The 25,178-nt window shown below is 39.9% G+C and overlaps 1 protein-coding gene and 1 long non-coding RNA gene across 3 annotated transcripts in view; one reads left to right on the top strand and one right to left on the bottom strand.

Moving 5' to 3' along the window:
- The first annotated feature begins 653 nt into the window (after positions 1-653).
- Positions 654-25,178, top strand: part of LOC142601168 (uncharacterized) — a 187,994-nt gene continuing 163,469 nt past the window's right edge. The window contains exon 1 of the long non-coding RNA XR_012834801.1: positions 654-731. This is a non-coding gene — a long non-coding RNA (uncharacterized LOC142601168). The remainder of the gene's footprint in view (positions 732-25,178) is intronic.
- ETAA1 (ETAA1 activator of ATR kinase) lies at positions 1,082-10,341 on the bottom strand. Of its 2 annotated transcripts, none has more exons than XM_075749716.1 (6): positions 9,965-10,341; positions 8,852-8,989; positions 8,500-8,576; positions 6,780-6,898; positions 4,314-6,451; positions 1,082-2,378 (listed from the first exon to the last, which is right to left on the bottom strand). In XM_075749716.1, exons 1-6 carry the CDS (start codon positions 10,254-10,256, stop codon positions 2,263-2,265), a joined length of 2,880 nt encoding a protein of 959 aa, XP_075605831.1. In that variant the 5' UTR covers positions 10,257-10,341; the 3' UTR covers positions 1,082-2,262. The 2 variants fall into 2 exon arrangements, with proteins under 2 accessions (XP_075605831.1, XP_075605832.1); XM_075749717.1 differs by lacking the exon at positions 9,965-10,341 and adding an exon at positions 9,444-9,905.

Raw genomic sequence — 25,178 nt, 5'->3', positions numbered from 1 at the left:
AGTTTGTGTTCTGTATCTACTGATTAAAAGTGAGTTCTTTCACATCAGAGAATGAAACCATCCTTAAAAAATACTCTCCATCACCCACAACAGTTCCTTCCTTTCCAGTTAGCTCATCTTCTCAAATCAGAAGTATAATTAACCATATTATCCTTGAACACAAAAATTATCCTGGTTCCTTTACAGAACTATTTCCAGAGAAGTATCCTGGGGAGGGAAGGGTTGATAAGCTGAACACTGTCCTAGCAAGCGCCTAATTTTTATCTTTCTCTATAAGATTTTACATTCTTGTGTATCAGTACCTTAAAAGCCAGTTTTATAACTCTCATATTCAATACTTACTTATAGTAGAAGCCTTTTCTCATTGGCACTTTCTTGGCTAATAGTGCATCTGGCAAATTACCCCAGTTAAGATTTTCCTAGAACACTACAAAGACAAGCGTATCCCTCAGATATACAGACCAAACTACATTCTCACAACAGCCCCTATTTGGGCTTTACATTTAATTTTTCATATGGACATGCAAATTTTCTGTCTTACAAACTGTGTGAACACTGCCAGCAGAGGCTTGACAACACAACAAAGAGTCTTGCTATTTCATGTTATATTATCTGTTAAGGATATTACGCTGATGGTGTTTTTTGGTTAATTTTCAGTCAGATCAGTAAGAGGATCCAACTCATCATATATTGCACAACGGCTGAAGGACAGGGAGCTGCAGCCACAGACTGTAAGTAACACTTACTGGGCACCAGCACGGTCTTGGGAGGACATGGGGATTTGATTTCATAATCAAGCACCAAGAATATTGGTTAATACAAAAGCAAATTCTCTAGTTCAAAAATCAGTATAGTTAAGTATTTCAGGACTCCACTGCAGATGGCTGTGTGTAGAACCAGTTACTCCACCAAGGATTTCTAGTTTAAATGGATCAAAGGAAGCACTTTGTCACCACTACAGTTAGAAAATTGAGGCATGGAATAATTGGGTAAATTACCAAGGGAGAACATTCAAGTAAAGTCCGTATGGAATTCCCATTTCTGTCCCAGTTTCTGTAGTACATTATTTTCCAGAACAGACTAGAAAAATGTAAAAAAAGTTTAATGACAATTTACAAATATACAATACTTACATTTTTAGGAGTTACAAAAATGGCACATACTACAGAAACCAAAAGCTTCCTCTAACCTTTGGTACATCTCAAAGTTATTTATTTACAAAGAAAAATTACAGTCACTTTTCATAGTGTCACATGTTTACATGTAAGTATTTCTCAGTTGAAAAATATCTTGCAGCTTACCCACAGGCAGTTTTTGCAGTTTGAGCTCTGCACCCATCTATCACATCAAAAATTCTATCAGGCCCTGTTAAGCTGACATGACATTGCATTTTTATGTTTTAACAGCCTTTAGTTTGAAAAATATGAACAACCCGTAAGGCTAAACTGATTCATAGTTGTTGAGATTTCACCTGGTGTGTTTTATATTGCTCACAGTTTGGTAAAATGACATAGGCTACCTTTTTTAATTAGCTCAGTAATCATGTTTAGAAAAAGGTGGTCCCCTTTCGTTAGCTAGGGTGTTTCAAACCCTTCATGAAGGGAATTAAAAAAAAAAAAAAAGATAAAATGTCCTTTCCAGGATGTTTTTTCACTTTATGAAACTCTCGTATTAAATTCTTCCTTCACTATGTACAATTCTTACCTAAGGTAACGGCGCCAAACTGAGCATACTTTCCAAATCCTGTTCATTTCCATTAGTTTTCCAATGTTAGATGTTTTCTAGATTGTACTTTCTTTAAACCAAAACTTAAAAACCTTCTTCTACCTGAGAGCAAACATTAGTATTTCTTAATCTATGTGTACTTGAGACTCCTCTTACAGATTAAAATACTTGCAATAAGAGAAGTATAGCCAAAACACATACAGTCTGGTTTTGACATCTTCTGCTTACATGTGTATACAAATGCTTTCATGCTCTGATGATTTTCAGACTATACAATTTCAACACGTAACAGTACGTGAACTCAATACAATCTTCATTGTACTGAAGGTAGTTTGGGACTACACATTTACAACTGGTAGGTTTTAATTAAGACAGAATACCACCAGAGTATTAGTTATGGTTCAGGTCAGGATTTTTTTAAATGGAGAAATACAAAAAGCTAGCTGTCAGTAGCTGTGAACAGTTTAGAAAGTGTCTTCCAGCATTACAATATTGCCCTCCCAAAAACTTACTCCATAGACAAAATAAACTCAAAATTCAAGCATCTTTAGAGAATGCCTGCATTCTGGATTTTCTTCGTGCAAGAGCTTCTTGTTTTTTTCTTTCAATCTCTTCTTGAGAACATTTTCTATTTTTTTGTTCCACCACAGACACTGTAAATAAAAAAAAACCATGCTATTAGGAGCTTTCAAGTTTGTTCAATATGTATTTTAACTTATCTGCTTTCAATGTTTGAAGATCTATGGCAAGAGCACACTATTCTGACATACCGGGCACCCAAGTTAAAAATGGCTCATCTATCCTGTCCCCAAGGCAGGAAGGGGGGAAAAGATGCATGACCTTTGTAGTGCTACTTTTTACTACCTCCCAATGAAAATACTGGGATGCAGACATTTGCTTCAAGGAAATTTTACTTTGCTGCCCTTCAAGTGAACCTTGTGACATCAGGAGTCAACATAGGAGATGGCGATGGGTTAAGAAAATTAAGGCTATCAGAGTGAAAAGGGCTCTACAATTTAGTGAGTTAGGCAGAGATATGGGCATGGAGATGGTATAGACACAGGGGTCAGATATAGTACAGGTGTCACACAAATAAAACCAGAAAGGTTGAAAAAAGGTCAAAAGCAGCAATAAAAATTGGCAAAGGAGACAAGAACATGATAGCTAAGCGTAATATTTTATATGTTGTGTTACAGAACTATAAATTCCCATACAATAAAATCCTGACCTCAGTGGAACCAACAGGAACATTGCCTGAACATGTCAAGAATTTTCCCAAGTTTATACACTGATTTCCAATTAATGTGTTTTTACTAAGTAGTCTTTCAAACCGGATAAATAAAACAAAGGGTCTTTTTGCTTCTTAAAAAAAACCCCCAGGTGTCCATGAAAAATTACGTATCAGTTTTTGAAAGGATCACTTAGTGTCCCTCTTTTTGTTACAGCAACGTCCTTTCACAAAAAAATTTGACAGTTGTTGTTTATCTGTAAAGAAAATCTATGCTATTCTTTTTCATTCCTTTATTCTCTAGAAAATTCCACAGAATGACTAGTCATCTCTCCCCTCCCTTCTCTCTTAACATCCGAAATTGCTGCTTTCCACTTACCTGCTTCTTTGCTGGGGAAGAAACATAGGTAAAATACTGATTCTGTAAATAATGCTGCTGATAGCTTGCAGGATTTTTTTTTTTCTGTTTATTTTTGTAACAGTGCTTCCTGTAAATTGTGGTTGGTATAGTACACTCTTAAAGACATGTTTTATCAAAATTAATATTGATTAAAACTTCACCAAACCATGACATCAAGTGAAAATAAGACTGACTGGCATTTGACTGGTTCCACATTTCCCTAGGAAACGCCACCAGTCCATGGAATATTTCAGACTGTTACCTGACAATGGAAAAGTGACTGACCTCCCCTCTAGATGAAAGGAAACATCAGGGTTTAGAGTGATAACACAAGAATATTTCACTGGCAGTTTTGGCCACAGAGCAACCAACAATACAGGCCGAGTTTTCCGAAGCGTCAAATGATTTGAGGTTCCAATTTCCAGGTGTAAAATAATAAAAAGAAATTGGCATTCCATACCACCCGCTGCCTTCTTTCTCTGCTCCGCAATTAACTGGGGTTTTTACAAATCATGGCTGAGATAAGTAATTTTAAATGTTTTTCAAAATGAACTGTAAATTAAAGCACAGATTCACACTACAACATTTACTACATCAAAATACTAGTATTTTTAAGTAATGATTTAAGAATATGGTATGCCGAGTGCTGCCATCAGCCTACACTTGATCCTAGTGATACTGTCTAGAGAGAGAGAGAATGTGAAATACTCAGAGAAGCACAATGAAAATGGGTAACAGAAGTCCTTAACTACAGGAATTCAAGAGATGCGTCAGGACAATTTTATTTTGGAGAAAATAACTTCTAAATTCTCATTACAATGCTTACTAACACCTAAACTGAATGGATGAATATTGAAGCCTATTGTAAGTTGCAATACAGTATAAATTTCTCTGACATTCTGATTATAGTAAAAAACCAAACAGAAACAGTCCCAAGAGGGATACAATAAAGACAAATACCTGATGTAGGCAGTGCAAAAGACTCTGAAAGGTGCCTCTTGAAAGGTGATTTCTTATTGTCAAGCTTGGTGTGTAAATTCACATTCACCTGATTCTTGCTTCCTTCCAAACCCTGCAGAGTAATTCCAATGCCAGAATGACTCCCTGGATTTTCAGACCCTACATGAAGAGCACCCTGAGAACTGTTAGTCTTTCGGAACTTAAACTTTGATGGCATAAGCGATGTTTTGTTACCAGAACTGTTATTTGGCACCTTTCCCGTATTATACAAAAGATCTGGGCTGTCTAATGTTTTGCTACTAAAACTGTTCACTGCATTAACAGGACTTCCTTCAGAACCAGTCTCTCCTACCGGCACAGAATTTGACCTGTACCATTTTCCCAAAATAGTCTTTGTAGTATCTTCAGAAGCAGCCTGATGACAGTTTTTAGACAGTGTGTATTTACACTCCACAGAAGTACCTGAGATCACAGTTAGAGGACTTGAGATGTTTTTACAGTTCACTACGTGACCTGTTGTGGCCAGCTCACGTGTCACGTTTGATGAATTCCTACAGGAATCGTTTAGTGAGAGGGTGTCCTGTCTTGCATTTGTTTTTTGTGCCAAGAGGCGATCAGGTAGTCCTTGTTTAGATGATGGGAAGCTGTTATCAGCATTTGATCTGAAATTAATACTGGCTCCTTGTATAGTTTTGGCTCTTTCATTTCCATGTTTAACATCCTGGCTCTGAGTCTGCTTTTCTATATCATCACACACCTGATACAACAATTCATCATCCTCACAGTTTGCATCCCAAAGACTATCAGATTCACAAAACATATCTAGTATCTCATCAGAGAATTTCGGTTCATTCCAGTCGTCAAATGACAGAGGACATTTCTTTGGTATTTCTACTTGATTTAAGTGACCTTGGTTAACCACTTTAGTTAGATCCTTAGGTTTCGTATTGGTAGGAACACTGGATGATTGACAGAAAATACTGTGAGTGTTATTCCCAGGTTTTTCAGTCCGTTGTCTATGAAGATTAGATCTTGAAGGAAAAAGAGGAAGAGGATCGCTTTTAGGCTGAGTAGTTTCATTTCCATTCTTAACTTGAAATTGCTTTGAAACAGGAATATATTTCAAATCACTGGTTTGAGCACTTTTCCAAATAGACTTTATGTTATCTGGCTTAACATCACATTTGCCATGAAAGGCTGTGGTCTCTGTCTTTGAGTTTTCTGCCATCTTACATGACTTTTGTAAAGAAAGAGATTTTGCAACATTTTGTGCGTTTTTACTAGAATGTTTCAAAGGTGAAAATTGCAAACTGTTAGGTTTGTGTACACTCCCCAACAAAGTTACTGAATTGCAACTACTTCTCTCCTTTGTTCTGCTAGCATCACTGAAACCATGCATAGAAGGATTGGTAGGAATTGGTGGTGCTTCTTCAGTACTTATCAATTCAGGATTTTGGGTTATTTGCATCACAAAAGAGTCATCTGCCAAAAAATCTGTATCCCAGTCATCAAAATCATCATTAACTACTCCAGCAAGCTTATCGGAGACCACCAATTGTGTCTTCAAAGGACAAGGATTTTTTTTCGTCAACGTGTGAGTATCAGGTTTTGGAAAACTCTGGTTCACGCTTCCTGGTGCGCACGGAGTATCTTTTTGATATGCCTCTGAATTACCATGTTGCATGTCTTTAATTTGCTCAGTAAGATGTTCCTCTTCCAAGGTGCTTTTATTTTCACAGAAACTATTATTCAAAGAAATACCTGATAGTCCTTGGCTCAACTGTCCACTACACTTCTGGGTAGAGCTGTCAAAAAGAGCATGAAGGGCTATTTCAGCCTCAAGGTCTATAGACTTTTGACTGCTAGATTGACAGGGCTCTGCAGCAGGGATGCCAGTGCTCTGTCCAACTGGTTTCAGGGACAGAGCAGTATCTCTTTCGGGAACTTCACCAAGGAATGATTTCAGGTTCTTCATATTTACTTCATCATTAGAATTATTTAAAGACTCTGAGGCAATCTGGATGGAGTCATGACCAAGCTTCTCTTGTTCCTGAACAGCATCTAGCTCTACTAGATTTTTATCAAATTCCTTAGCCAATTTCATGAGTTCCTCTTCAGGATTTTTTATTTTAAGTTCTCTAGATTATAAAAAAATACAGAAGAGAAAGTCAGACCTACTGAGAAAGTTTAGCCAAGCTCAATAACACGACCACATGAGATGTTCATTCTCTAGTTTAACAACTACAGAGAATATGACTGAATCCCACTGCTTTCAATGTGCAGTCAGCATGCAATCTTTTTGATAAATCTCAATAAACACCCCATTAAGAAGAGATAACATACCCGAAGTTAAAAGCATTCAGTATGCTTATGTACAGTTACATGGCTCACTGTACATAAATGAATACCACATACCCTTTTCCGCAAAAGCCCAGCTGTTATGAGCAAGACAAAACTGTAACTTACCTTGTACAACTTAACTTTGTCCTAGCTCGCACTTTTACTACTCCAGGTGTACAGGGAATAGCATCCTTACCAATCCACGTCCCTAAAAGGGAGCCTTCGTTACAGGCTGCTTTTTCATCCTGAATGATTAGATTTATAATGTTTAGCAATTTGATTTCAGATAAAGATTGGACTAGACACACACCTTGCATTAGTTAAAAGTTGCTAAACCAATTAAACTGGATCGAATCTGCTGAAAGCCACAGATAGGATCTAAATGAACATAAGCTAAGTGAGATTACCGCGACATTGTCTACTGATAGTTGTATCACTTAATTATATTAGTTTAAAACAGGAATGTCAATTAAAATAACTGAATTTTACTTTGGCGCTCAACTCTAATACTTTCTTTAATTCAGGTTTACACGTAATCTGCAATATTGACGTTACAAGCTGTGATGTAGTTTACTTTAGCGTACTGCTAAGGAGCTGGTTGAGGTGCACTGTCTTCATCCAGTTAAAGCAGCATTAACAGATCAGAGAACTTGAAAGAATGTATGCATTCTGTATGCGTCTAGGAAAAAATTCTGACTTCTTCCATTACAACTCATTTATACAAGGAGCCTTCAAACAGAAGTAAGTGAAGTCGAGAAACTAAATGAACTTCTTTCAGAGCTTCAACGTTTAGGCTTGGATTTAAATTCTGAAATCTAAGAGATATAATACTGCACTGGTAAAATGTGTAGAGGGCCAGAGCCAAATGTTGGATATGAGAAATTACTGCGTGTAAGCCAGCAAAAGTAATTTGAACTTCGCTAAAAGGGTAGGGAGTTTTGGGAGGTTTTTTGTTTTGGTTTTTTTTAGAAAAAAAAGAACACAAGCAACAGAAAGTTGCAAATCTAGTCTGATATTATTTCATGACAGAGCTGTAATCATTTAAAAGGTAGAAAGTGGCATCCCTTATCAATGGTTTTCCAGTTCTCAAGTATAATTTTTTGCAAATATGCCAAACAGTGAATACATTTTATATGGTCCTGTCAAATAAGCAAGCATAATTTGCAAGCTAAATACTACAGAACTGTTTTAGGAATAATAGGTCCTCTTCTTGCACTTAATAAAAGACGAACAATAAGCCAACACTATATTATTCTCACTTTCCAGGCTGTGGACACCAGGTTTACAGCAAGAGAGAGAGAGACACCAAGAGCATGGATCTTACAATAAAAAGGCAAATTATTTAGAATCAGGAAGCAACATTACTGTTTATATTATTGTGGGGTGTCTCTCTCTCTCTCTCATCTGAGTCCTGTTCTTTTACTTCAACAGTCATTCAAGATAATGCTTAAAAACAACTGCCAAGTAAGTCCAGTATGTGAAGAAACTCTTACCTTTTAGCAAATGAGTGATTAAGGATAAATAAACACAACAGTATTCGTAAGACCAGGGGCAATAACTTGTATTCTGAAAGTAAAACTTTGTAAAATGGAGCTGCTGCAAGTCCACTTTCTTAATACATCTTTTTTTACAGCATCTGTGACTCATAAGAGCAACCAGTCAAAATGCTATGCTTAGGATTTTAATTCAATCCAGTTTTATGAACATTTTACTAGTTTTATGCACTCCTAATTCTTACCATGTTGAAGAGACTACTGTAACTAACATTAAGCCTTCACTAAACTAAATATTCTAGCACTATTCTGTTTGATTACTGCATATATAGACCACGGAAAATAACAATTACCTGAGGAGCAATACGATTAACAATTTCTGAAATTTCTACTGCGCATCTACTGGTAGACTGTTTGGTTTTTCCATTGCCTATAAAAACAAACAAAGAACCTTCTTAAAAACTGCAAAACGGTTCCATTTATAAAGTGCAGTATATCTCAAATAATCCAAATATATGTGCTAAAATCAAAACTTGATTCAGCACTATATTGAAGAATTTATGGGTTTTTAAGAAAAATAAAACCAAACAACCTAGCCATGATAACAGAAAGGGACTTTTTTCCCACAACATTTGATAATGTTTAGTACGTTCCCACTACACACCTCAAATAGGTGCCCTGAAGTCTGGATTTCATTAGTATTACCTAGTCTGTATGCAATTGGTGAGTGAGGATCCCAAAAGATTTCTTGCTGTATCTCTGTGTCATTAACAGGAGAGCTGAAAGTAGGTAGTCGGGATTTCCTACTCAGTGATCTCTTTGGTGTTTTATGTAAGCATGACTCTGTGTAAACACAAAGATGATCCTTAATAAAAAACAACACATAAAAGGCCAAAATAACTTAGAACATACAACAGGACAAGGCATAAAGAAGATGCTTTAGGAACTTTTAAGAATAAAAATCAAGTTCACACTCATCAGCATGCTTACAACAGGAATATTGTTCACAACTATACATTTAAGGCAGAATGCGACTCTAGCTTGTTCAGTTACATCACCACGGAGATAACAGAGCATTACATGATACTGACAGCTATATGCTCAGCATCTGATGGTAACGATGAGAATTGTCAATCCTCCTGCTTGAGGGAATACTGACTTCGACTTACATTAAGAGAAAAAATATGTATACCTGTATGGGAGAATATTTTTTATTGTGGCTTGCTCTGTGTCTTTCAGACTCTGATTTAAGTCCTAACTTTAATGGGCCCCCAAACTGTTCTGGGTCACAACCTACTTCTGTCTGTACTTCCCTCCACTGGGCCTTGTCGGCTAGGGCTGTTAAAAGCAGGAATATAGCTATTCACAACCAGCTTGCAGCTGTCTCGCATCAGTAAGTGAACCAAACATGCTACGTGAAGCTCAACTAGTCACCCCCTGCCCTTTAGAAATGACGTTGCAGATGTGGAAGCCTACAGAAGTACTTTTAAAAGATGCAATCACTATGTGAGAAGCATCTTAGGAGATGCTTTGCACTGAAGCACTGAGCACGGCCAGGCTTTATCCTCTCCTCCGCTGGATTAGCGTCCACAGCGAGTTCTAAGCATCTGCCGCGGGAAGATGCTCTTCGTCACTCCTTGACAGGAGGAGCCCCTTCCCAACGCGCACGGACGGGGCAGAGCGGGGGAGGGCTGCGCCGCACCGGCCCTCTCCTCAGAGGCAGGCCGCGCCTCCCCCGCGGCTCCAGGGGTGGCGGGCAGGGCCGGGCCGGGCCGGACCCCCGCCAGCGCGGGGCCCCCCAGGCCGCTCCCGCCGTACCTGCAGGGCCGCGCACCGCCGCCTCGCGCGACGGCGACGGCCGAGGCGCGCGCGGCGCCTCCCCAGCAGGCAGGCCTCGGCCTGCGCCACCTTCCGCGCCGTCCCCTGCCGCTGCCGCTGCCGCCGCCGCTGCCGCCGCCGCCTCCTCCTCCTCCTCCTCCGCGGGGAGCTCCGCCGGCGGCCGCCGCCGCCGGGTGAGGAGCTGCTGCTGCTGCTGCTCCTCGCCGCCGCCGCTCCGGCTCCTCAGGGCGGCAGGCCTGAGGCAGGGCCCTTTCCGCCGGCTACAGGGCATGGCGCGCGCTGCGGCACCGCCGCATCCACCCCGCCGCCGGCGCCGCCATTTTGCCGGGGAGCCCGCCGCGCCACCGCCGATTGGCCGCCGCCGCGCCGCCTCGAGCGGCCATTGGTCCCGCGCGGCGGGGGCGGGTCGGCGGACGCGGCAGGGAACTGCATCTGGCGGGGGAGCTCGCGCCGCTGGCGCGGCGCGCTCCTGGCCCCGCCCCCTGGGGCCGTGAGGTATCTTCTCTTTCTCGCTCACGCTCCCGTCAGCGATGGTGGTTCTCCCTCCGCGGCCTGCCCTCTGAGTTACGCTTTCAAAACCCTTTAGTCCGGTAGGGCAGTGAAAGAAAAGCGAAGTCCGCTTCTGCCAGAGGGGCTACATGTTCCATCCGGCGGGCCCCGGCCATCGCCTGGCCTGAGGTGGCCTCGTGTCCTTGAGGCGCTTCGTGTTCTTCTGACGCGGCTTCGTCTCTGAGGCGGCTTCGCGCTCTGGATTTGCCTGTGGCTCCTACCCCTCGCTGGCTGCCCCTGGCCTGTCAGCCCTGTGGTGGTCCAGGTCTCTGCTGAGGTCCTCGGGGCCCAGAGGAGGGGTGTGTGGTGAGTGTCCCTAAAGAGAAAACAAACCCAGATTGGTATGAACTGTTTCAGCTCAGCATGGGAGTTGAGGCTGGCAAAGAGAGACTTACAGAAGCCAAATTTGGTAGGTAAGAAATTAACATGAGGTTCCTGAGGGACTGTGATATTACATCATTATTTAAAACAACATAAATGCAAACACATGTATGTATTACATCATAAGGTGGATATTTCCTCCCTGAGCCACTAAATGTAAATGTATAAACATAATCTACCAAGCATATAGGGACAATGAGTGAACTACTTATATAGGTCAAGGAGTGAACTACTTGTATATGGGTTGCCTGCCTGGTTTTCATTTAATCGATTTGGAGTACTTCAGGATCACACTTCATTTGTAAGACGTGAGCAGTGGATTTCAGTCTAGGATCGGGAGGTTGAGAAGTTTTAAAGTCACGAAAGAGTGATTCCCTGAGCTGTGAAACCTTTTCTTTCCACCCGAGGCCTCAGGCAAACAATATGTTTTTTCACTTCTCCATTCTCATGAGTGTAATTAAAGCCAGTAGAAGACTTTTTAACAAGGAAAAAATTAAATACTATGTATTAAACAGAGAAACTTTGTTATGTACATGGCTAAAATATCACAGTTAATCACAGACAGTTGTGATATTTGAATAATCAGTTTGTTTTATGTCATCCCATCAAATATAAATCAGAGACAAGACTGAAAAAATGGGTCAAGAATTTGGCTCCAAAATCCATCATAGACATCTGAGCATAGCTACTGTCTTGTAATCATACTAACATGGGCAGATCTTTGCATTAGTACAAAATGTGGTGAAGGTATGCGTGACGTTTTTGACCGCTGGTTTGCAATATAGTAATTAAAAGCTGTAATGCATTACACCGGTACAGAAATGGCTTACTTGGACTCTTTATGCCACAGGCACAATGTAGATTACTTGGTCATTGTTTCCGTTTAAAATGGATACTGAGAAGAAACTGTCTTTTTACAGTAGTGGTAGATACAACTTGAGGGATAACAAAACATTGAAATTAACACACTTACTAGAAAGTGCTACTAAAATCTTGATGTCTCCTACGACTTCCTAGTGACCTCTTAGAAGCTGGGTACTGTAAAGTGGTCTGCTTTCATACTCCTCTATTTGAACAAGCATAGTGTGAAATACTGTCATCAATAATTAAAATTAAGTGACATCTGTCATATTCACTGAATGCTACAGATTTTGCAATGCCTTCTTTGATTTCTTCCTTTCTCTGAGCTCATTGTTCACTAACCTCTTTCATAAAATGTGAATATTTGCCACAGGTCTTTCACACATTAGTGAGGTTTTACTCATACAGTAAAATCTTTTAGGAGGAAAAAAAAAAGGAAAGCAAGCACATTTAGCTTGTATCTAGTTCTGCATGAGAGATCTTGTTACATCAATTTAAGTGTATGCAAAGTTGCATTACCAAAAGTTGGCAAAAAAATAATAATGTGCAGGTACAGAAAAGCTGAACAGGTTCATGATGGAAAAAGCCCAACACTTTTCTAAGGAATAAAAGTGTATGTATCTCATTGGAGCATAAGAACTTAGCTCTGAGCCGATGCTCTTTATTAAGTTAAGAAATGTAGTGGTAGAAGTCTGTGATGTTGAAGGGTTTCTCTGTGGAGCTGTAGCCTCAAGGAGGAGGGAGTTTGCGTTCCCTTGTCATGGTACGAGCAGCTGGATCAATGGCTAATTGTGGTGAGGCTGCGTTCCAGGGACTCACAAGAAACTCCTAGTGCTGCAGTTGTGAGTCCTACTTTCAAATCAAGAGGGATAAATAATGGAGGAGATTGAATGAATAGTAAAGTTAGTTTAGTTTTTACAAACGGCCCAGGAACTTTTCACTGTATTTTATGAGACAAGGATCTAAAATGAAATTAAATAAATGTGGAAGATCTGAGAAGTTTCCTAGAATTTGCCATTGGTGTAATGAGAGCATTGAAAATAAGAGAGAAAAAAGGCTCCTTTTTAAAGTGCTTTGAGCACAGAGCTTTAAAGTGAGCATTTTTATCTCAGAAAGAGTATGTATCATTAGTAAGGTTTTTCAAAATATCTAACATTGCATCACTGTAGTTTTTCAAAATATCTAACATTGCATCACTGTAACTAACAAAGAGAAGTGGCTTTATGTTACAGTTCATCTTTCATTCTTGTTAGGGCTGGAAAAAAGGGAAAATCAATAATAGTGATTTCAATGAAAATATCAAGATTTGTGAGAGGATGGAAGTTATTATAAATAATTAAATTAATTTGACAAATACTGCCTTTTTCCAGAATGTTTTTAAATGCTCTGTGACATTTTCAAAGTGAGCTATCTTGGGTTTTTTTGTTCCCAAACTACATTTTCATTTCAAAATTGATTTCTTTTAGGCACTGAAAAAGACGTCAACAAAACACACACGCACGCTTATAATTTGTCTCCAATGAAAACACACGTGTGTGCATTTTGATCACCCGAGACCAGGTGAAAAGACAATAGGTTCCTTGGATAATTTGTTTTAAAAAATAGTGTGGGTACAAACTCTACCACTCAGTACAATTATATGGTACTTTAGATATAAACATGTTTTCTCCTAGGGAAGGGAGAGTTAAATAAAGAGTATGTGGAGCTGGATAGCCACCTAAGGAAATACAATAAACAGGTCACAGTCTCTCTGCTTCTGCAGTTAGACTTCTGGCAAGACAGGTATCAAGAAAAGCCACAGGCTTTCTAAACCTGTGAGAACCTGTCTGTTTCTTTAGTTGTGTATAAAAGCAAAGCGCAAAAGCAAATGTTAACAAAAGCAAAATATATCTAAGGTTATAGCACTACTGCTACACAGTCTACAGTTCTGCAGAAGTCCTCAGGAAATGTCAGCAGTCCCGGGAGCAAGAGTCTCTGGTCATGCTTCTTGCATGGTGCAGGCTGCCCTCAGCCTTGTGTATTTCTGCAGAGGGTGGCTCAGCAATGCTCAGGGATGGGCAAAGGGGCACCGAGTGAGGTAATTTAATGTGCCCGCTATCTTCTAGCCAGCTTTGCTCATTCAGGGCCAGCTTCAATGTTTCTCTGCAGTGCTGCCGCGTGCTGTGTAGGGCATACCCTGGTATGTCTGGCTTCACGTCTGTCAGAAGGAGATAATAGTCCTTACTGCAGCATGGGTTGCTCTGGGGATAGCCATGGAGCCACTGGATACCCCAGTGAGGGGAACTATATAAACAGAAGAGTGAATTTAGATGCTTAATGCCAGATGCATTTATAAATACAACCCTGTGGACCCACACAAAAATAAACTAAGACACTGGTATAAAACTTAGCTATGAAAGTAGAATGTTCTAGCCACAGATTTCCACCTCCCCAGTCCACCCTCCCCCCGAAATCCTACACATCCATATATTCTCTTAAGAAGCCTCGGAGTGTTTACTAAAATAGAACATTACATGATAGCAGATAGTTCATACAAGTTAACTGCAAGAGATACGTGTTTTGTTGCCTTCTTTGGGACCTTAGGAAAAACTGAGAGGGTATCTGAAATGTTAACTTAATGGACAATAATTTTTTCCATCCATAGGGGAACACAGGCATCGTGTGTGTATTTTTGCTTTTATTAATAGCATTTTGATAGCACAGTTATAAAGCTTGTCCTTGGCTTGCCTTGAAATATCATACTGACTTCACTTATTACAGAATGTTACTTTAATTTTCCAAGGTGAAATGTTCACAGAGCAGAAACTGGTGAGGAAAATATGGCCAAAACAGTTACATATACCTTTATTTTTAAAGTGCTGTCCAGAAAGGTTTGCAGCAATTTTTGCTGATGCATAAATTGACCTAGACAGTAAATGATACATGACCTTAAAAATATCTGAAGTAGCCTTGCTTGAGAATTTTTAGTAGAGAGTTATTAAATGTCAGAGTAATTTACACAAGGATAGCCTAGTTTATGCCTTTGCATTCTCTTTCCCTCTTTCTCTCCATCATGCCAACTGAGAACCATAGAAGCTTTAAAATATTTTACATATATCTCTTCTTTTTTTCTTATCATAGGGGTTCATCTTATTTTATTTATCACACTCAGAAAAATCTCATCAAATGTGAGACTATAATATAGCTCACAAAGGCCTGATCCAGCAGAGCACTTAAGTACCTGCATAACTTCATCGTGATGATATTTTCCATTGCTCATTAACTGGCATTTAAAGGAAAATTTCCATTGCTTGGTGTCTGGGCATTTTGAGGAAATTGTCAGCCAAAATGGGTGAGCCATTTAGCAGAATGAGGTCAGGCAATGAACAGGCTACAAGTCACAGAGGTCTGTAGGGAGCCTTAAGAGGTTCAGGCCCCTTGCAGAAAGCTGGAGATAGCCACTGGGAAGGCCTTCTATTAGGTATTTATTATAATGTAGGCTTAATTCCACAGCTGTTCTCCAACGCTCGGGGTGAACTGCGTTGAGGAGATGAATCATGGCTGTGCAAGACTGCAGAGACCACTGTTTGTAGAACGTCTGCCTTAAATCTTAGCTGGGCCAGTTAGCTTCAGCACACTGCTGCCTGGAGGCAGCTCAACAGCTTCTTCTTCTGGCACAGGTACACAGGTAAATCCAGGCATCTCTCTGTTGTGCTGCCTCACACTGGGTAGGCTTGCACTGAAGAATGACCAGGAGGAGACTTGAGGCAGCCATCCCCTATCCACTTATTTGCTGCATCTGGCCCTGCTGCCAAGGAACTTTCACAGCTTTTCACTATTTTTCACTCATGTCCTTGCTTTCATTGTTTGCTGTACCAAGGAGGACATGCATCTTGGGTGATCCTCCCATCTGAGATGCACCCTCTGCTACCTTATTGTTTATACATGAAGAGAAGATATAAATAAGGGCAGGGTCAAAAACTGTTCATAGAAATTACAGCAGCAAGGTTTCCTTCCCTTTAGTCCCCCCTTCCTGCCTTTTCCTCCTACTTTTTGCCCCCTTTTCCTTCCCCCTTTTTCCCCTTTTCCTTTTTTTTAATCTGTTGATCCTGCTGTATTACAGCTCCAGGCAATCCAGGAGTGAGAAATAGGTTTTCTGTTCTTCTCTCTTAGTTTCTGGAATTTTTTTCTCTCCCTTATAAGAAAACAAGTTAAAGGGTTCTTTAAAGAACAGGAAAGAATAGGCTTCCAGCTTGTTTGGAAAGCCCAACAAATATTAATCTACTATATATCCTGTAGATGATTTCTTCCATCAGTGACAAAAACTGACCTGTATCTGAGACCTCAACTTGCTAAAACTCTCACATGCTACAGTGTAAATCTGAAGTATTTTGTCAGCTACCAAACACAAAGCAGCGGATGGCCAGAGAAGACAGCTTTTTGATCAAGCTTTCTGGAGAAGAAAATAGGTACTGCTTATTTATTTAAAGTAGGCTTAGCTTTTGATTGATACATCTGTTTAGCCTGCAGTCCTAAATCACTTACCGACAAATTAGTGATCAAACTAGTATGAAATTCTCCAAGTGCAGTCATTCTCTGTTTTTCTCCAACATACTCAGCGATTTCTGGATAGACTATTTTTATGTCAAGTATTCATAGTTTGCCCTTGAAAAAACAATTTCTGTTACCAAAGTGCTTCTTTTTTTGAGGCTTTAGTTTTATAAATTCTATACATTATCCTTTGAGCCTGTATCCCATTAACTATACGCCACAGTTTACATGGAAATGCATAACAATGGAGTCTCTCTGTTCCATGTGCGTGTGTGACTCTCATTATGCAGCATATACTGCTGCTGGTTTTAATGTTGGGTGGTTGGAAGTTACTCTCTCCTAACAGCAGTTTTGTCATTTCTGCACAATGATTTGAAGTCTCTGACCAGTACCAGGACCACTCCCTGTGTGACCTAACTGCCATTATTGGTTGTGTCAGTGACAAGACCAAGCTTGGAGTAGATACGGAGGTTTGGCCCCTAGTTTCAGGAATGAAGCAAGAGAAAAAAAATTTGTTTTCTGGTGGCACCATTTCTTTCCCTAGAACACTTGGTTCTGGCAGCTTCTTCAAGCAGGACTAAATTCTGGGCCCAGGGTCCCGTCCAGCTTTATACACCATGGCCTGATGGTCCTAATTCACAGAGTGAGCAAACAAGTGCCCAGATAAGAATTAGACACCCTTTTGATTATTAATTTTTTCATTTATTTTCAGATGGCTTTTTCTTTTGTCGTATTGTTCACACATAATGCGTCTGACTCTTCCTATGTCACACTACATCTTCGCAGTAATTTTCTGCGCTGTTCTGTCCCTCTGGATTTTACAGCAGTGGATCAGAAAGGAAGTGCAAGCCCTAGCAGAAATAATAAATCCACTGCAGGTCTTGAAGGTACTAATTTCTGCAAAACAAAATACTGCCTCAATTCTGTTATGGGCTAGAAGGGGTGATCAAAGTGAAATACATTCATTGTGGAATTGGTTTGCAAAGCTTGCTTCTAAACCATTACACACTCTTTCCAGATTTCTTTTTTTCCCCCCAAAAGTAAATTATGCAGTCGTGTCCAGCCTGGCGTGTAGCCCTGAGTCTCATGCAGCTCTCAGGAAGTTCAAGGATTGCTCCCAAACCAGGTCTGTGTCACGAGATGGGCAGGGAAGCTGTGTTGGCCTGGCAAAGGGGTCACTGGATAATATGAACCTGGATAACACATAGAAGATCTGTGAGGGGCTGCAAAATACGATACTTGTGGGTTGTGCTGGGAACTATCCACAGAATTGCTGCACTGGAGCACACGTGGTCGTCTCCCAGCTGCCAAATCACTTGGATGGAGCACTCCAAAGTCTGCAGCATACGTCCCGTGACTCCAGCCAGAAGGTCAGGGTGGTTGGTCATCGCTGGAGTAATCTGACATTTGAAAAAATATTTTAGGAACGGTCCTATAATTACAGATATTTCTAATCTATGCAATCTATCTAATTAGCTTCAACCATGCCCAATTCCTTGTCTGATTGCCTGAGCCTTTCCGCTTAACCAGTCAGGTTTATTCAATAAGGTGTCCTATAATGTTATTTCCTTCCTTGAGAGTGTATGTTATCATCCCTGACACAGACTTAAGAATCTCTCCACTTTTTTCTTACTTTAACATCCTCTGTCTCCACACTAAAGCCCTGTGCTTTAGTTAGGAATCACCTAGCTGAGGAGAAACTTAGGTGAGACTTTGGATCTCATTAGTTTTATTTTTAAGTTCCTAGAAGATTCTTAAGAGACACGGCAAGTATAGAGTAGGTACAATATACATAGAATCCCCATAAATTTAATACAAGCTAGTTTAAATTGTGGATTCAAATAGTTAACAAGATTAGAAATAATAAGAGATGAATACAGTTGCACAGGCGGTTGACTCACTATTACTGTCATTTCCTTTTGGCTTTGGTCATGGGGATAACAAGGTAAGAAATAACTGTTTGTTTCCTTTTATTGATTGGTTTGATATTTGAAATAAAGATGATTTTTTTTGTCTGAACAAGTCTTTTGTAAGTTAATATTATGTTAATTAGAATGGATGTCTTCCTGAGCCTTATTTTCTCATTCATTTGATCTAATTAGCTGATTAATTTTTAATTGCCTACTGAGAGATCTTTACCATATTGTGATTTGTGTTTTACCTTTACATTTGGAAAACAATGGTACGCCTAAAATGACTCTAAAGTATTGTATTGAGGTATTTCTGTGAGGGATAATTGCAAATTATGATTTCTTCCTGCTTCCTAATTTTAGGGCAATCTACTTTGAGTTAGTGCTCATTAATCAAAAAGGTTTGCATAGTGTGGAGAAGTAAGAAGGTGTTTTAGTTAGGCAAGCTTCACAGTAGAGGGTCTATGACTTGGTCATCAAATGGAAATCAAATCTCTTGGGTGTGTATGAATACTGCAGTGAACGCTTCCCAACTTAGAACATTTATTCTTTTTCTCCACAATAACATTCTGAGATTCTCAGAATGAATGTATTAATAAGCTTAGAAATAGAAGTATAAAGTTCTAACAAGGCCAAGTGTTGATTAAAACTTATTTTCCAGTGGTGGAAAATAAATCACGGTTCTTGGCAAGTTAATTCAAGTTATTCCCTGAGTGTTTAAAATTTGCACCTTATTTTTGGACTGAATTAGTATTGCTGTAACTTCCAGCCCTTGGATCTTGTTCTGCCTTTGCCTGCTAGATTGAAGAGCCCTCTATTATCAAATTTTTGTTCCCTATGGTAAGCACTTGTAGACTGTGATCAAATAATTCTTTAACTTTCTCTTTGATAAGTTAATTGATTGAGCGCCTTGAGTCTCTTGCAGTAAGACATGTTTCCTAATACCATAATTGTTCCCTTGGCTTCCTCATAATCCATAGAATTTTTCATAGTCTTTCTTAAAACAACATCATGAACCCGGTGAAACTAGTAACCATTTCACTGATGCCGAATAAGATAACATAACCTCCCTACTCCTGTTTGTTATTGTTTGTACATCTGGCAAGCATAGTAGCTTTGTGTTAATGCACTGCTGTAGAAATTCATAGTAATCTGGTTATTCGTTATGGCGTCTGTTCCCAAATCATTGCCTCCTCTTTAGGATCTCTTTTTCCCAGAGCAGGGTCCTCCCTCATTAAGTCTGTCTCGTTATACTTGTTCGTTGATCCATGGCCTTCCTGTTGACTATACTGAAGTACATAATGTCTGGTTACACTCACCTAACCCAACTGTTGTCTTCATTATTTTCCATTTTCTAGTCATCTTGCAATATTGTGAAAATGGTATGTTTATAGCAAAAATGAAAGATAGTCTAGGAGGCAGTAGCCAATTCCAGAACCAGTGCCTTGTTCCCCAGTCACATAATGATGGCTTAGATGTATCTATCTACTACATAGTTTTTAAGTAGTTTAAGATGCCATTCTGATTCATCGCATCTAATTCTAGCCATTCAAAAATTAGCTTCTAATGGTGGGTAGTTTTCTAAGCTCTTAATAGACAATGGAGAGAGATGGAGACTTTACAGAAAGATGTAGTGGACTTATCTGAAAAGTCATAAATCACTTTTCGATGGTACCTTTTTCTTTTCATTGACTATAATGGAAACATGGAGAAGTTAAAACAAGATGCCAAACTTTTAGACAGCTATAATTACTGTGGATGAATCCCATCTCTTACGCTTTTTAGCTTTTCGGTCAAACTATGGTGTGGTACAAAGCCAGTTCTCTTACAGGCATCCATCAAGATGGTTGCCTTTAGCAATCCCATTTGTAATCGCATCAGAAAATGATATCAAGTTAGCTTGACAAGATCTGTTTTCCAGAAACCCATATGGATCAGCTTTAATTAGATTATCCCTTTTAGTTCTTTATCAAGTTAGTTATCATTTATATGCCTCTCTTGCTTTTCTATCAGATCTTTTTATCAAATTCCTACTTTTTGCACTTTAGTATTGACACACATCTGATTTGTGAAAAATCTGAGGCTCTGATGTCTTAGATTTTTCTGTTTGTTTCCACCCCATCTATATCAGGTAGACTTTTCTCTGAGGTGCTCCTGCACTCCTTGATCAGTTAGTGGTAGGTCTCAGGTTGACTTAAAGTCATGTCTTATAAGAAGATCTTCAGAAGTCTTTACCATGCAGCCTGCCCATACGGTTAAGTCCTGCAGTCTCCACAGTGGAGGGTGAGGTAGTAGGGTTTTTTTGTTTAGGTTTTTTTTTTTTAGGACTTAAAGTGGAAAGTTTCATAAATATATTAGACTGTGCATTTCTCTTTTCCAAACTGGAATGTGTTAAAATATTTTTTTAATATCTGAGGCGAAGTTACCACATTTTTAGTGCTTTGTCTTCCTCATTCCTTTTTCTGTGTAAAAGAGAGACATCCAGAAGTAAACTGAGAGACCATAGTGTCCCATTGCTGTCTGACTACAGGGAGGCTTCCAGAGCTGAAGGGAAAACTGCCTATGTAGTAAGAAATGAAAGACAACTTTTTTTTTTCTTTATGTAATATTATTGCATGAGGAGAATGCTCTGAAATAAGGATTTCTGCCTCCAATTTACAAAGATGCTTGCAGAACAAAAGCGATAGGAGAAAATATACACAATGGTGTTTTCCTGAACAGGGAGACTCCCCAAAAGCTTGATACTGTACCTGACAGACAAGAGATACTCTTGCAAGAGAGCTCATTCAAGTCCACATTTAACTTGAAAACTACTGGTGGCATTTTAAGTATCAATATGCTAAGCTACCTGGTACCAAAGTGGTGAACTGTAAAGGCAAATCATTGCCACCCTGTCCAGTTTGATCCTTCTGCTAGATTTGGAGTAGCACCCCGAAGGAGAGAAGATCTCATATTTCATTCCAGCCACCCCTGTTCATCTGTTGGAGGGATGTGTGGCCGTTGTAGAAGTGGATCCTTTCACAAGATGCATAAGGATTTCTTGTACCTAACCGATGGGGGACTGCAATGCTGCTAATTATAGGAATCATTCATTTTCTGTATAGACAGATTAGAGAAATAATTCAATGACATGTCCTTCTTCCTGGGTAATCCAAGGACAGATTTTGCTGGGAAGGCAAGATGGTGTTACTTGACAATGATATTTTCCACTGAGTAATTCTGAGTGTCCTAATAAATATCAGGGAAGCGGTTAATGTCTAGTGTGATCACCCACTGTTGGAGGTTAGTTACCCTCAGTTGAAGACGTGTGGAATTTTCTTTCTTCTCTTTTTGTAGTCTTACGACTTCCTTCATGTTTTGCTATTATCTGCTATTTCTGCCTCTGCATCAGAAGTAAAGGTAACAGTTTTGCAGTGACCAGACCAACAGATGGGCCAGTTGGACAGTTCATTAACGGACTGGGAATGTCAGGTTTTTGAAGTTCTTCCTTTGCTAGACTAGTGTCATATGGGATGTTTTGAGAGAATATTTTCCAAAATGCAGTTTTATAGTCCAGAACTAATATCTTGTAACACAGCAAGTGTTTCACAGCCACAATGGATAGTTACCACTCCAGCGTCATCTGCATCAGCTTAACAGAATATTTGCACTGAAGCAATTTCAGATCTTTGGGACAGATCACACTTAGGCTCGTTATAGGAGTTACCTAACCAGCAATGAGTTGCATCTCAACGTGAAGGTATTTATGTAATTACTTCTTGGGAGGTGTTCATCCAAGTGTAAATTACTCTGCCTCAGAACAGATTTTAGCTGGTGCCAACAGCTTGGATGACTGGCACATTGTCATTTTCACAACACACCTAAAAGGAAAGTGCCAAAAGAATCTAAGTGGCATTGGTGCAGCGAAAAATTTCTAGTAAAAATTTGTCTCATGGTATATCGATAGAAGTAGGTTGGCTTCAGTTTATAACTGGGATAAAACAGGATTAAAAAATACTATTTTCTTTCACACTCTTTTCAGGGGGTGGGGAGCAGATCTCCATGTGAAAGCAGTGCATGGTGATAATGCCATGGTAACACAGGTTTGTGTGGTTTACAGTCCTTCTAGTGCATACTCGTCCTCTTTTCAGATGTCCCTGAAATACTCTTCCCCAGCTGTGCTGATGTCATGAAGCCAGCTTATTTTCTGGGCTTACCATTCTGTCAGAGGTTGCGTGGGGCAAAACTTCGGTGCTGTTGTGGATATTTTGCCCTGGTTTCCCCAAGAATACAAGGGATATGCTGTCACTCTGTGTGCCAGCTAGCCGTTTATGTTCCTCTCTGTCTGTTGTCCAGTTACAACAACATTTGATGAAGGAAAGTCTTTCTGAGATTAAATTCCTACTAGTATTATGAAAAGTGATGGTTAAGAAGAGCAGACAGACCCAATTTATCACCTCCATTCCTCTGGACAAGAGAATCGCCGCACTAGAGTGATGCTACATATGCTCCAGAGTTCACACATTACTCAACACATCTCACATGCACTTTATTAGGCAGAGTATAATCCAGCCATGGGATGCAAAATCAAAGCGAACCACACTTTGTAAGTTTACAGCTCAGGAAATGGAGAGAAGCTGCTTTCCTTCTGCTCACTAGAACAGAAATCCTTTTGAAAAGAAGGTTCGTTCCAACCTCTGTTTTGGAAGCGTGCTGCATGTGATTTCATCCTATTAGCTGTGATGGTCACCATTCCGACCTCTAAGTGATGACGTGATGTACTGGGGGAAAGGGTTGTTTCCAGTGTTATCAGGATAAATCTTCCTATGAACACTTGACCAAGAACACATATGTTTTGCAATTATGTCTGTTTAAAGAAACCAGCCATTTCCCCACAGTACTGTAGAATCTTTTTTTCTGACAAGAGATGTGAAGAATTTGCAATTTCTAAATATTATAATAGGTTTTAATGCAGAAATAGTTAACGTCAGGTTAACAGGTTTGTAAAACAGAAGGTGTGTAGCCCACAGTTTTGTTTGTTTCATTTATTTAGCATGGCATGACTAGGTCCGGGAACTAGCTTATATGAGGTCATTACCCTATTGATTAAATAGTGTGATGAAAAGGGCATGATAATACACTGCTGGGAGATTATTGCCAGACACTTTGCAAACAAAGCTGCTGAAAGGAGAGCAGTTGTGAGACCTTCAGTGTGGTGGGTAATTAGCAAGCAAGTAGGAATTAAAATAAAAGATACATGGTGTGATATAGTGATTATGTGCAGATAAGTAATGTTTTGAATACTCCCTTTTGGTAACTCTAATGAGAATACATCTTAGTGCAGGAAATGTCTGCTGGGACTACACTATCCAGAATCCTTGAACAAGCTGTGCAGTGTGTTGTCCCTGACAGTGAAGAGAAAGCATGGAAGCAGTGCTGCAGATCTGCCTCTTCAAACCTTTCTCTCTGGGTCTTTCTTTTCTTCCAAAAATCTCATACTGGTATAACTAGCCTTAGAGAAAAAATGTAAATCGGTGCTATTTCTTTCGGTGGAGCACCATTTCTTTAAAAAAAGCGAAACAATCTTTTTGGGGCCAACAAACAGATCTGAACAAACCACCTTTTGAGCAGGCAGCATCAGCTTCTGCCACAAGAAAGAGAGATCTAAACCTGGGATGTGCAAGCAGTAGCAAATGTTTCATTCTCGCGTTCAGACCAACCTCCCCTCCACCCTCCTGAGGAGCACAAATACTTACATGTTTCTGAAATGAATCGGGGCATCCGATTTATTCTCTGGCATACCTTTCACCTCAGCAACCTTTCCAGGCCTGCAAAAACCAACAGATTAGAGGCCTTTCAGGCAACACCTCCGGGAAATTAAATAAAAAAATTCAGAATGCGGCACAGACCAACTGTAGAGAGATAGATGGGTAGACATTGAAAGACATGGTACCGGCCATGCATTGTTTCTTTGCCCCGTTTCAAGCTCCTTTCAGTCATGAGAACCATGACAAGATGCTGAAAATTTCATACATTTTATTGTTAGTATAATTCTTCAGGGCACTTATCCATGATGCTATAGACCAGAGAGGGAGAGCTCCTGTCTTAGTGTCTTCTTTCAGAAATCTCAAGCTGCATGTTGAATAGGCAAAGTTAAACAGCCACAACAGAGTAACAATGGGAGGGAAGAGGGCACCAGGGAGAGAAAAATAGGAGGGAAGGGAGAAGAGAAGAAAAAAGAAAACCAGTGCTGTTGTGAGGAAAAGTATCTACTCAAGGCAGAAGGGGGAAGCAGCTATGGTGAGGGCAAGGTAAATGGGGAATACTCTGTCTGGCTCTATTAACCTTAATTTTAGTTCCTCTTTTCCATTTTTCAGCTTAAGTAAGCAAGCATATAGCCATGTTTATACAATAGCTGGAGTAATGAAGATGGAATATACCAATTTGGGGCTAATTCTTGCCCTCAGGAGAATACAGGGACTGCAGCTGTGGCCAGCCCCTACCAAAAAGGAGTGGTGAGGAGAACAGCTCCTTGTATCCAACTTCCCATTACATCCTCACCAGGGACCACCATAGTCTAGCCCTTAAAATAAATAGATGAGGTTAATTTTTCCAGCAGTAGAGTTGGTTTAGCAGCTCTCAGCACTGGTTCAGTTGTGCTCCCACTCAAGCTAATGAAGCGGTTTCCTTGAGAACAGTTGGACCCACTGCAAACTTTTCGAAAAGCCCATTTATAGGCATTTTCAGTCACTGGGTTTTGAGTCTTGGGACCATCTTTTGTTCTCTTCCTATTTGATATCTTCACCTTCCAGATCATAACAGGCAGAGTTTTCCTTAACCTTTATCACAATGCTGTTAAATACTTACGGCCATAATGTCCTTTGATTAGAGAGCGTGGGAGAAGTGTGCACCATGGCACATTTGACCACATCCTCTGAAACTGAAGTTGTGGCTGAGCTAATTATTGTCATGGCTGGAAGAGA

Source organism: Balearica regulorum, chromosome 3, assembly GCF_011004875.1.
Source record: "Balearica regulorum gibbericeps isolate bBalReg1 chromosome 3, bBalReg1.pri, whole genome shotgun sequence".
NCBI lineage: Eukaryota > Metazoa > Chordata > Aves > Gruiformes > Gruidae > Balearica > Balearica regulorum.
Note: the sequence above shows the minus strand (reverse complement) of the source record. Positions and strands in the feature narration are given on the sequence as shown.

Coding starts and splice junctions, on each gene's coding strand:
- ETAA1 (XM_075749716.1), bottom strand. CDS start 10,256: ATGCCCTGTAGCCGGCGGAAAGGGCCCTGCCTCAGGCCTGCCGCCCTG. Junction 6,899..8,499: donor TTAATCGTATTGCTCCTCAG/GTAATTGTTATT, acceptor CTAATCATTCAG/GATGAAAAAGCAGCCTGTAA. Junction 6,452..6,779: donor ACAAAGTTAAGTTGTACAAG/GTAAGTTACAGT, acceptor TTTATAATCTAG/AGAACTTAAAATAAAAAATC.